Here is a 12,959-nt window from a genome sequence, read left to right on the forward strand (position 1 = left end):
GAGTGATGAATCCCTGCATTTCCAAAGCCCTGGCCCTAGGACTCACCTAGGCCTGTCTGTGCTTAGCTGTCTTCCCGTGCACTACAACAGGGGCGTGGTCTTGGCCCAGACTTCTCTCCTACAACTACCTACAGATAGTAGGTAGTTGTAGTACCTACAACTACTTAACAGATAGTTACCTACCTAAGTACCTACAACTACTTAACAGATAGTTTCTGTGCTCTTGCTGTGGGCAGGGGACTGTGTGTACAAAATTGATAACAATAGGATTCCTGCGCTTAAGGCCACCCGGGTTTAGTAAAGGATGTATGTTAAGCAAAAATGCCCAAGAACAGGAACCTGTGGGCGAAAGTACAAGCGGCATAATGCAGACCTGGGGGCAGGGGGGAGTCAGGGGAAGAAGCAGGTGGAGTAGGCAGGAAAGGCCAGTCCAAAGGGAGAAATTTTACTCTGAGTCTCACAGACAAAGACTTGGGGAACATATGTTCTAAGCAATAGAAACAACTTATGCAGGTCCCTGGGGTAGGGAGGAGTTGGGTGCATTTGAGACCAAAAGAAAACTGGTATGGCCTTGATTCCTCGTGGCTGATGTAGGAAGACCCTTCCAGATCTTAGGTGATGGCCCAGGAAGAGAGCAGGACCTAGAATGCGTGGACCCCACACTGCCTTCTGTAAATAGGGTGAGCTTCTGAGCCTGATTTCCCTTCTAACATCAGAGTCACCATGAAGGAATTGAAGCTGTTTCACCAGCCCCCTTCCCTGCCTGACCCAGGGATGTCTCTTTCCTCCAGCCTTCTCAGAACTCCTTCCCAAACGACTCAGGACTAAGTCCTCTACCCCTAGGCTGCTTCTAAGAAGGGCCTCATGCAATTCACCTGTCCTTCTTGTTATACAAGAGACAACTCAAAGGGAGGATGGTTTCTGGTAAACAGGGTGCTCTCAGATGACAATGCCAGAGTCTTCTGGGTTCTTGGCCTCTCACAAGGATCTGAAACACAAAGAGATTGGTGCAGCAGAAGGGACATTGGTTTGGGGAGTCATGAGCTCTGCCATGCACGTGCTGTGCGTCTGGCCTGTCATTTACCTGAGTCTCATTTCCCCATCTATGAAATGGGTGTATATGTGCGATGGTAATTCTTCATAGGGGAGAGTGAGGACTGGTGATATGAATGGAAAGTACCTCATAGTGTTTGGTCATAAGAAAACTCAGGTCCCCTCTCCCCATTCTCCCTTCTGAGAGATCCAGGAGTGGCCCAGAGAAGCAAATCTGAGTGGGTGAGGAAGGCTGGGTTTCACGCCCGCTTTGAGCCAGGTGGCTGGCCTGTTCCAGTTAGGATTTCCGTCCTTAGGTAAACACCATCCACACCTGCAGCAGTGTCTCTGTCCTGCTGAGACCCAGCCTGTGGCTGCAGCAAGGGCTTCTTACCTGGTCTCCCTTCTGCTTTTTCAAGGGAAAGAACGTCTTCCAGTGAATCCATTTCCAGTTGCAGGATCCGAGCTTCAGATGTGCATTCACAGCCAACACCTGTCACCTCTCCTGTGTTTGCTAGTTATGGACAATGGGGGTAGGATGCGTGTAGGGGTCGTTAGCAAAGGCAGCGCAGTGGGTTGATGATGGATGGGGAGAGGAGAGCAGAGTTAGGAAGCTGACACTGAAATCTGAAACTCGGTGCTGACACTGTGTGCGTGTCCTGTCATTTCAGTGCCTCACAGCGTGGGAGTCAATTATTCCACTACTGCAGGAGAAGCAAGAGGCCAAGTAAGTTGCTTCTGGGGACAGAGACTCTTCTACCTACACAGGGCATGGCACCCCTTCCTGGAACGTCCCTGCAGCGCCGGAGAGGCAGCGCTGGGAAAAGCACCACCGCAGAGGCAACTCTCATTTGTGTTGTTCCCGCCCCTCCACCTCACCCCACGGTTGTTTCCAATTAGTATTTATTCCTTGGTGGATTCTGGGAGGCTGGAAGCATCTCTCAGCTAACGCAGTGTCCCTCCAGGGCGTGAAGGAACCTGCCCAGCAGAGCGCTGTGAAGAGCTGCAGCCGAGGGTCGGGGACCCGCAGTGGCGTCCTGACATTTCACTACGGTTTACTTTCTGGGGGTTTCCTCACCTGTTGTAGGAGAGAACCCAGGTCCTGCTTTCTAAGGACTCAAAAGGAGGCAGAAACAGAAGGCAGCGGCTCTGGAATTGAGCTCTGTGGACATTGCTCTGTCTCAGTCTGGAAGGAGGTGTGGGCACCTCCGTGGAAAGTCCTTAATGTACAGTGGCCTGTAGCTGTGAGTGTGGCCTGCTGCCTGCTTGTGACGAGTGATATCTATTTTATTGTTTCGGTTTTGCGTAGGGACATTTAAATCAGTGTCAATATGCATCCGTGCCTGAGGGAGAGGCCCCAGTCCTTGTCCTCAAGCGATGCCTTGGGGAACTGAGGGGCCTGCTCTCTGGACTGGCTTCTGACACGAGAATGCAATAGATGGGAAACTTTTTGTGTAAAATGAAAAAAAAAAAGGTGCATCTTTCTCTGTGGAGGTCTTCAGTGTTTTTCTTTTGCTTGTTAATTGTCATCAGAGCAGGGATTAGGTCCGTTAGGGAGTATCTGTCATCGTGAAGTCTGAGAAGCTCACTGCACTTGTCGAGATCAGTGGGCATATACCAAACCCCACCTCCAGTGTCTGCTTTGTGCAATTTGCCTTTATCTCACCAAAAAGAGCTAGTTGGATATTTCCTACTGTGTCTGCTGAATGTTGGGGCATGCTTTTGGTGAGAGGGCTGGTATGTCGTGTTGTTATGACACAGCTGAAATCTGTAAACTCCATGTGAATGTTCTACATAAAGTGCTTTAACCCGTAACATTTCCTGATCAGGAAGAAAAGTCAGTACCTGGACAGGCCTCGAAGACGACAAGCATAACCATGAACTCTTTGCTTTTAGTTAAGTTAAAATCTCCTCAACTGGTAGCCACGTTCTTGGGGACTGCTGGCTGTGTTTAAAGCCTTCATTTCAAATTATCACCAGGTTTACTTTTCACATCACAAAACAGTCAACAAGGCTCTATCTTCTTGTTCATTTTTTCCCTCCTGAAATGAAGCTACTTAATGTCATATTGTGTCCTTTAACCTGCAGCTCATCCCTATAAAACTAAATCTGAGCCTAATAAACGGTGGCAGGTCTTTGTTTTTAATGAAACAGCTGTGTTAACACACTGCGCCCGCAAGTTCACCTGCAGATACTGGCCACCATGCAGCATGTTGGAGTCACTCCATCTCACTCCTAACTGCAGGGCAGACCTTGCATCGGCCACAGCTGTGGTTCTGTCGGTACAGCAGTTGAACAGCACAGATGGGTTCGGTTCTGTTGCATCGAGTTTGGCAACACCGCAGTTTAAATGATAATTCTTACATCAGTTGGTACTTGCCTGTACTGTCAAACCCCATTTGTGCCATTCCAAAATCCTTTGATGTGAATTTTCAGTTCGGTACAATTAGAAACAATTCGTTGGAGCAGAAGGGTGAGAACAGCCTGTCTACCCCCCGAGTGGTGACTCAGCATTTCACTCTACCTCTAAGCCGTGGTCGTGTTGGTGTGGGGATGGACGCTGGGTCTGGCCTGCCGCTGTGCTGGGAGCATCAGAGTGTGTGTCTGATAGTGAGCTCACAGTCCCCTGCCGCTCTTGGGCAGAAGATACCAGACCAACCCAACAGCAAATGCTCGTATTTGGGGGACACTTGAAGCTTCCGCTTGTGGAATGTGTGCTTTAAAGATGTTGTCCAGGGTCCTGAATGCTTGGAGTGAATTGTGGGAAGAGTTATAGGAAATTACCTGCTAGTTGCCAAAGCCCAAAAACATTCCCATATAATGGTTTGTTGGGAAAGAAGGAAGCATTTCCAAAAAAAAAAAAAAAAGAAAATCACCAGGTTTCTCCCCAGGAGATGGGGAGAGGGGCGTGGCTTGCACAGTCATTCCCTGTCCTCATGGGAGGGCAGAAAACTGGCTCTGAAGGGATCCAGGGATCTTAGGATTCTGTCTTGCTCTATTTGTTTGGTCCCCATGCAATGCCTTGTACTTTAAGATACCAGAAAGATCTGGAACAAGGCACACTTTCTGTCCTCTAGGAATGCTATTGATAGCAAAGCCAGGAAAACCAGTGTACTTTACAGACTTCTTTGGAGAAATAGTCCTGGAAGAGAACAGACTCTTGTCCCCTGCCTTTAGGCTGGCATCCAAGAGATGAGGAGGCTAGTCCCAAGGAAGGAGATAGTACGTAGTCCCTTCCCACCTCCTTGGCTTCCTTGGGCCTCTGAGCATCAACAGCCCCAAGCATTTCTCTGGATCAAGTGCAAAGGAGACCTCCTAGAAGTGTCACTTGGAGACTTTGGTGCCAAAGACTACCTTGGAGAGGTTTCATCATCTAATCCTTCCTGGCTCCACAAAATGGTGGCCCTGAGATCCCTGACTTCTAGCTTATTTTTCACGAGGCTTTTCACTGAAGGTACCCTTTATCTCAGGCAGACGGACATAGACAGGTTTTGAAGCTTGAGCACATGGCAGTGGGTGGTGGGTCCTCCCTAGCAACTGCCCTGGGCCTGGGAAATGAAAAGTTTCATTCACTCAGGTTAAGAATCCAGGCTGAGGCAGGAGAGCGGATTCTGAGAAACTGAGCAGATTTTAGAAATGGAAATGATGTTTGTGATTTGTAGCAAGTATGGACACTACTCTTCCTTATTAACATGGTAGATCCCCAAGAATATTCTAGGCTATTCTGCTCCAAGCAAGGAATCACTGCCCCTTAACTGAGGTTGGGTCTTATCCTTTCATGAGGCTTTGCAATGATTCCTGGTGACCGTAAAGTGTGACCGTAGAGGAGAGTAGCTCTGTGTTTCAGCAGGCCACTCATTCAACTGACCAGACACCTTTCTTTCACTGAAATAACAGACCAGCATGACTGTAGGTATCACAGTGAATGTAGACTATGTTTGTTTTGATGCCAAATTTCAGCCCTACCTGGAGGAGCATATCCTAGTAAGGTGATGTTGACTTGAACGTGTTTCCTCAGTCACCACTTCCCATTGTGAAATTTAGTGCATACCTGCTGCTCCCTGCTCATGAGGCCATCTTTTGTAATCAAAAGATGGGACATTCTGCTTCAGAAGAGAGAATGATGACAGCGTGGTAGTCAGCAAGTGGCGTTTCTCTCCTGGGGTGTCGCCCAAGGAGCATCCAGAGTCTGTGTGACTTGGTTCTGCCACTGACAGCATCACAGGCCCTGGCTCTGTGTGGACACCACACATCGGGACGCAGGACAGTCATTGTCTATGCTCTATCCTGAGCCTGGGAGAGAGGAGGGGCACACGTCAGGGGTGGCCTCCGAGGGCTGCTCTGGCCTCTTCAGTGCAGGTGTCCAGATGGGCGTGAGCTGGGCTCTGCCCCGGCTGGATGGTGCTGCTGATGGAGCCACAGGGTGGCTCCTCTTAGATGGGCTGCCTGTGGTCAGGGCAGGACACACCTGTGTGGACCCCACCTTCCCAGATGCCTACTCTAAGGGCCTGTGGAAACGGGTCATCTAATAATTATATGGCCAGGGTAGCACTGCTCTGGCCTCTCTCATTTACAAAATCATGATGGGAATTTGGATATGCTGCTCACTCAGGGTGGCAAGAGATTGGGTGTCCTCTCTCATTCTTACATATTCTCTGTTGGGATTGCAGCTGGGTGGCATTTTTCAGTCAGTTTGAGGAAGATGCTCTCTCCTGGGCCAGCCTTACAGATTGAGTTGAGTATGTTGGAGTTGTTCTCTTCTTTGTGGTTTTTTAATTCAGTAAATTAACCAGGAACTCAATTTTCCCACCAACCACCCTATAGGTTGTCAGGATTTTTTGTTGTTTTAAGGATATCTGGTCACCCTATAGTTATTTGGCACATTGGAGTATGTGCAGGGGCTGTCTGTGTTAGACAGTTGGGTGGTGGCTTTGTTGCTGGGGGATTGACTGTTCTTTCTTAGTCATTTGTGTGTGAAGTGTACCCTGGGTATGACTGTCTTTCTAAACCTTTTTCTGGGGCAGAAAAATAAATTATCCAGGTAGTTTTTGCTACTATAGCCAGTCTGTAAATAAGTGCTTTGAAAAAAATCACTTTAACAAACCAATAAGAAATTTGTCTTGTACATAAACATTCTGTGTACTTAGCACTTGAAAAATCAACAAATGCAGAATTTAAAGAATGCCACAGACTGTTACATGTCCAGCCCTACTTTTTTGAGAATTTGTCCACACTTACTAATATGCCTTATTCTTTAACTAGTGTTTTTAAAATTCTGGGTAGAAAGAATTTTAGAGATATAATCAGTTGCTTAGCTTAAACAATAAATACCTAACATAGTCCTCAGTCCTCTTAAGCAAGAAAGTGAGGGTCATCACGAGGGTTGCCTTTTGGGAAGAAATAACTAAAACTCAATATTGCTACTGCCAAATGATATTTTTGATAATGTAAGAAAACACAGGGACCACAAAACTTCCTTTTTTAAGTGCAAAAGGTTAATTTCATGCCATGTTGGCATACTTTCAATTTTAGAGGATACAGTATCAGCACGGACAAATCATATAGCTACAAGGTACTCTATAGATTATGACAATATTAAAGGTTGACCTTGATCCTGTAGAACAACTTTTTAAGATGCTGTGGGGACCTCAGAGCAGCATGTTTCAGGTAGAAATTCTCCACAGGTTGAAATGCCAAAAACATATAAAACCTATTATGTTGACTCGCGTCCATTTTAGCAGAGCTGTTACTATGACAACGAGTGATGAAGAGTATTGTATGTGTACCTCTCCCAGAAGCCCCACCCCCTCACCAGGTGAGCCTGGGCCCTCGGTGGGCTGGGTCACAGCAGGTGACTCCTATCACATCCCTGTTGGACAGGCTTGTTCACAGTCTTACACCAACGCTTCAATCAGAAACCATACTGGAAGGAGGAAGTGGGAAGGGCTTCATATGCAAATGAGAGAGGAAGTTAGACTCAAATAAAAATGTGAAATCAGTATGGCGAAGCACCGGCTCTGTCATCTGGGCCTTCACTGAGTAACAAACCAGCATCTCTTAACAGTCAGCACTGTTCATGTGGACACCCCTGAGGTTTTGGTTCTGTCCAGTCAATTCCCTGTCCCTTGTACTTCTGTGTGCCTGTCCCCGTCCCCTCTGAGTTGGGAATACATTGGGAGATGACGTACATCTGATATATTCCCATACAAGAAACTGCCAGCAGACTTTCTAACTTGCATTTTAACTGTTAAAGATGAGATTTTAAAAACCTTTTGCTTAGAACATGTCCAAATTACAGACTGTATTTCTTATTTCTAGAAGTCATTCCTTACGTTTAAAATTTTAAAAGGAAAACAAAATCTACCTTCTGAGATAGTGACAGTCCTCTGTGTAAATGTTATCTTCTCTCCTTGCTGCCATTAAGCCAAAATAAAAGCTGTGAAAAAAAAAGTGCTTGAGGGAATGTGTGTGGATAAGTGATTTATCTTTTGTTTCATGAAGCTACCAAACTTTACACAGCATATCGCCTTTTTGTCTTTGTTATGAAACCTAGAGATTGTAAAATGGGGAGGGGCAGGAGATTGTTTTTGTTGAACTTTTGATGCTGGCACAATGCTTTTGTCCACTTTTTTTTTTTCCATATTTTGGTGTATAAAAAATTCTGTTGTTTACTATGGGATTAGTATTACGTTTTGAGGTAAACAAAAGAATTTGTATTGCTTGATAAACTATTAGCTTGTAAATTTTAAAAAGTTTCTTTACCTCAATTAACTTAATGGACCAATAAAACTATAAAAGATGCTTTCTTTACCTTGAGTCAGATTCTCATTTGTGCCTTTTTGTAGGACAGAGAAACGTGGCAGAGAGACGTGTGCTGCTGCTTCTGTTTTCTTACATTCTCTGAACATCTATTAGTTTGCCTGCAAGAATCAGGAACATACAGAGCAATGGGACAAAAAAAAGCAGCCTATTTTTGCTCTTCTTTACTTCTTTATAGACCCAGCCTCGATTTTTCCTCTCCTGCATCTTACAAATGGGCATCTATTTGGGCAGATGAAGAAACCACCTAGTGTGGTAACCGTCATGATTGGCAGCAGCCTGATGCCAGGTATTAATGACATGAAAGGCCGTCCCATAGCAAAGTACAAGAACTGAGTCAGGGCCAGTCCTTTACTTTTCTTTCTTTCTTTTTTTTTTTTGGATACTATAATGTTTTTGAAGAATTTATAAGGAAAGAAGAAATATCTGTGGTTTATTACTATTACAGCTTTGAGACCTGAGTGGATCCTTTTCCTCCTCTTCCGCATCCTTAATTCCTGAGGCCTCAAAGACCCTGTCCTTGGTTCTCTTCCCAAGTAATCTAGTCCATTGCCATGAACTTGAGAACTCCATTTTCAATAGTCTATTCAACCTCTCCACCTAAATTTCCTCAAACCTACATCCAAACTACATTCATCTCCCACCCACCACCTAAGCTTACTTCGTCTTTGACATGTAGTATTCCTCTCCTGATTGATTTCAGTGAATGCCGTCAGCTCTATCTTCCAGGCTGGAAATCTAATCACCCCTGGACTGTTCCCCTCCCTAGGGAAATCTCCTAAATCCAGCTGTTTTACTTCCCTTTATCACTTCTTGCCAAGCTTTTACAGTCTATTCCTATTTATTCTCCAGGCCTCAACCTGACCACAATCCTTCAGCATCCTATTTCCATCATCTTCTTAACAAGAAAATAGGAGAAATAAAAGATGTATCCTACTTACAAAAAAAAAAAAAAGAATTCATGGACAGGTGCAGTGGCTCACACTTAGAATCTCAGCACTCTGGGAAGCTGAGGTGGGAGGAATGCTTGAAGCCAGGAGTTCCAGACCAGCCTAAGAAAGAGCAAGACCCCATCTCTACAAAAAGTGTAAAATTTAGCCAGGCATGGTAGTCTGTGCCTGTAGTTCCAGCTACTAAGGAGGCTGAGGCAGGAGGATCGCTTGAGCACAGGAGTTGGAGGTTGCAGTGAGCTATGACTGCACCACAGCACTCTAGCCTTGGCAACACAGTGAGACTTTCTGAAAAAACAAAAACAAAAACAAAAAAACCCAGTGCTGGCTTTGGCAGCACATATACTAAAATTGGAACGATACAGAGAAGATTAGCATGGCCACTGCACAAGGATGACATGCAAATTTGTGAAGTGGATATTCACAATGGAATGGATATATATATATATATATATTTGAGACAGAACCTCAAGCTGTCGCCGTGGGTGGAATGCCTTGGCATCACAGCTCACAGCAACCTCCAACTCCCGGGCTCAAGCGAGTCTCCTGCCTCAGCCTCCCAAGTAGCTGGGACTATAGGCGGCCACCACAATGCCCAGCTATTTTTTGGTTGCAGTGGGCCCGGGCTGGATTCGAACCCACCAGCTTGGGTGTACGTGGCTGGCGCCTTAGCTGCTTGAGCCACAGGTGCCAAGTCGGAATGTATATTTTTAAATAAAAACACTGAGCATCTAAAAAAAAAAAAAAACACAAAGCATACAGGAGGAGTTGTTGTCCTCACTGTTTAAGTTGACCATATGTAAACGATAGGAAGAGCCTTTCCAAAAGGGCTATTGTGTAGTGAGTATCCATGCAGACACTTAGGTGCATTGTATACATTATTGCTAGCCCCTCGCCCTTTTTGTTCCCTTTGCTTTGAATTCCTAAACCTGGGGATATTTTTTTCATCAGCACTGCAGGTATGTGTCTCTTTTTGCCTGGACTGTCCCCCAACATCTGGCTTTGGTAACTCCTGCTCATCCTCCCATCTTATCATTGATGTCACTTCTGGGAAGCCCTCCCTGCTTTCCCACATCTGGGTTAGATGCTCCCTTGGGTTGGCATTTATCGCAGGGAACATCGCTGCCTGCCGTTCTTTCTGGGCCAGCTGTCAGTGCGCTCTGTTAGGGCGGAAACAGTCATGTCTTGTTCTCAGTGTATCTCGGCACCTCACGTGCTTCTGGGATCGGAGTAGATGAGCCGTAAAGTTTCATTCATTCCCTGCAAGAACCTCAGCAGTACAAACTCCCTGACCCCAAATGCCCTGAGATTTCACTGCGTTCTCCAGCTTCGTGTTTTACCCCTGGTGAGAATGTTGTGTCTGTAGTTACAGAGGGAGTCTGAGCTGGGAAAGAATGATTCATACATCATACACTCATACTAGGAATGCTAATTTTATTAGGAGGTGAGTCTGCTTTTGTAGATCCAAGTCAAATAGGCTATAAAAATAAGTACCTCAAAGTAAAATGGCTCTTTACATAAATCCTCTTCCTCCACTTTGGGAAGCATTGTCAACTGAATGTATTCGATGGAACATTCCACTGAAGCAAGTCTTTTGGTATTTGCCTCTTAAAAGCAGCAATAACATTACCCAGAAGCCACAGGCCTGGGCTCCATTGCTCACAGCTAAGGAAAGAAAGCTCACTTCTTTCAAGGTTTTATTTTAATTTAGAAGATAGTGTTTGTGTGAGAAACTGATGCCAGTTCTTATAAAATGTCCCCTCCACATTCCCCTTAAGCTATTGCACATGTATGCCTCGGGCCGAGTTCTCTGGCAGGACTCCCAGCACAGCACCCAGGGGGCTAGTCAGCCACACCGTGGAGCCCTCTAGACAATCTCTGGAAGAAACAGGGTGGGGCGGGTGGCTTTCTGCAGCCTGAGTCTGAAACCCCTTGTCGGGTCTGGAATGGCAGCAGGCAGCCCACAGGGTTAGCCTGGAGCTTCTACTCTGCTGCCCACAGAGCCTAATCTCTGCCTAATAGGCGTGTCTTAAAGCTGAGAAATTTCTGTCACCAGAAAAGTGCTTTTTCCCACCCACCAGGGACCCCTGAGCCAGAGCAGCTGATTCTGAGGCCCACTCCAGTTTCTAGGCCCGTGCTTGCTTTGGTCACCAGTTCCCCAGGCCCTTCTTTTGTCTTCAAGGGGACTTGGCTGTTGCTGGTGTTTTAGACTCCCATGGGTCAGCACCTTCATTTCTCTGTGATGTCTCCATATCGCGACCATGGGACTTGTTTATAAGCCACGATGCTGTAAGAATTTACAATAGAGAGTTACAAGAGAACAGCCAGCATGGGTGGTGTGAGGTCTTTTTGTCATTGAAAGACTGAGAGGCTGTATCTATCCACTTAATGGCATCAGAATGATGCTTGGTGGAGCGGGTGTTCCCAGGAAACCTCTCTCATTCCAGGTTCATTCTTGTCCTGCAGGTAACGGGGTCTCTGCCTGTTTCCCATGACATCATGGGCCCTTTGCAGCTACACTTTTCCTGGAATCTTTTTCCATTTCAGTTCTGCCTGATAACAAACTCCCATGTAGATCTCAAGGTCAAGGTTAGGCTTTGCTAATCCCAGGAAGAATTGACTGCTTCCTCTTCTGCCTTTCCATAGCCCTTTGTCCCTTCCATACATCTATTACATTGTTTAAAATTATTTCTAAGTGAATGGATACATAGCAGTTAGGAACTCTGAATTAAAGTCTTGAATCCTGTGAACTTTGGTGCGTCCTTCAACTTCTGGGGGCCTGGGTTTTCTCATCTATTTAGAGCTCCAGGATCCTCAGGTTCTAAGCTAGAGCACAGCACTTAAAACTTGTTATATGACAAGGTTGGCAAGTGAGGAGTCAAGACACAGGAGCAGCCAGTGCAGGGCCACACCATCCCTACTGTGGACCACACCAGGTGATGGCCAGCCCGGGAAGCTCTGGGGTATGCACGGTTAGCAGTGGAAGAGGTGCCATGCCCTCTGACGGGTGTTCACTCATTAAGCAAATGCTTTCTGACTAGTTACGTGCTGAGCTGTCCGGCAGATACAGAGGATACGTGGTTAGCCAAACAACTGTGGTCTCTACCCTCAGGGAGCCTGCAGTCTAGTGGGCAAAGTCACTAAATAATCATCCACTGTCCTACTACAAAGGAAAAATATAGAAAGTTCTGGGAGCATGTGATGGAGGGATATTGAGGAGGGTTAGGACAATCTTCTTCGACAAATGGTGTTTCAGTGAAGACCCACGACTAGTTTAAATAGTAACTTAGATGCTAAGATGGAGGTGAGGGTGAGGAAGAGGAGACCTTTGAGGGGAGTGGCTGTGACTGAAACACAGGAGTGGGTTCGGGGGTCAGGATGGGAGGTGGGGGTCAGTGGCTTGGGTTTGATCCTAAGAGCAATGAGTAGCATGGGGAGGCTGGTGCTGTGTTGGCTACTGGACCAAGAAAAAAAAATTGCCCTGGTACAGCGGCTTATGCCTTTAATCCTAGCATTTTGAGAGGCTGAGGTGGGAGGATTTCTTGAGGCCAGGAGTATGAGACCAGCCTGAGCAACAGTGAGACCCTGTCTCTACAAAAAGTGAAAAAATTAGTGGGCTATGGTGGCGGGATGCCTATAGTCTCAGTAACTTGGGGGGCTGAGGCAGGAGGATCCCTTGAGCCTAGGAGTCTGAGGTTTCTGTGAGCTATGATGACACCACAGCACTCCAGCCTGGGTGACAGAGTGAGAGCCTATCTCAAATAAATAAATAAATAAGAAGCAATGAAAGCCAAGTATGGGGTTTTGAACAGGAGCTTACATGACCTGAGTTACGCTGTAAAGAAATTTCTCTGGCCAGCTGGTGGGAAGAGAACAAGAGTGGATATGGGGAGAATGGTTCAAAAGTGGACTCAGTCACTGGGGTGCTTTGGAGTAGGGGTGGTAGCAGTAGAAATGAAAAGAAAAGGGTGACTTTGAGGCCTATTTTAGAGGTAGGATGAAGAAATGAGGGCTGCTGGGCTGGAGGTGCTGGGAGATAAGAAAGGGGGGTGCTGGTGACTCAGTTCTCTACTCTGATAGGGGTACCAGTTAGTGGGGGCAGGTTCAAGAATGAATTTTGGAAGTTTAATTGGTAATCTGAACGTTTGGAAGTACCTT

The 12,959-nt window shown here is 46.2% G+C and overlaps 2 protein-coding genes and 1 non-coding gene across 3 annotated transcripts in view; 2 read left to right on the forward strand and 1 right to left on the reverse strand.

The window, feature by feature from the left end:
* Positions 1-3,899, forward strand: part of SNX30 (sorting nexin family member 30) — a 125,356-nt gene extending 121,457 nt beyond the window's left edge. The window contains exon 9 of the mRNA XM_003785225.3: positions 1,704-3,899. Coding sequence (XP_003785273.1) covers positions 1,704-1,763 — 60 coding nt within the window. The 3' untranslated portion in view covers positions 1,764-3,899. The remainder of the gene's footprint in view (positions 1-1,703) is intronic.
* Positions 3,900-9,122: 5,223 nt separating this feature from the next.
* On the forward strand, positions 9,123-9,229 carry LOC111723694. Its single transcript, XR_002772188.1, has one exon. It is a non-coding gene; the product is annotated as a U6 spliceosomal RNA (small nuclear RNA).
* Positions 9,230-10,258: 1,029 nt separating this feature from the next.
* The window catches only part of SLC46A2 (solute carrier family 46 member 2), a 9,480-nt gene continuing 6,779 nt past the window's right edge, over positions 10,259-12,959 (reverse strand). Inside the window, exon 4 of the mRNA XM_003785226.3 lies at positions 10,259-11,088. Within this exon, the coding sequence (XP_003785274.1) occupies positions 11,031-11,088 (58 nt within the window). The 3' untranslated portion in view covers positions 10,259-11,030. The remainder of the gene's footprint in view (positions 11,089-12,959) is intronic.

The sequence above is a fragment of the Otolemur garnettii genome, unplaced genomic scaffold (assembly GCF_000181295.1).
Source record: "Otolemur garnettii isolate 467f Iridium unplaced genomic scaffold, OtoGar3 scaffold00014, whole genome shotgun sequence".
In the NCBI taxonomy this organism is placed as follows: Eukaryota; Metazoa; Chordata; class Mammalia; order Primates; family Galagidae; genus Otolemur; species Otolemur garnettii.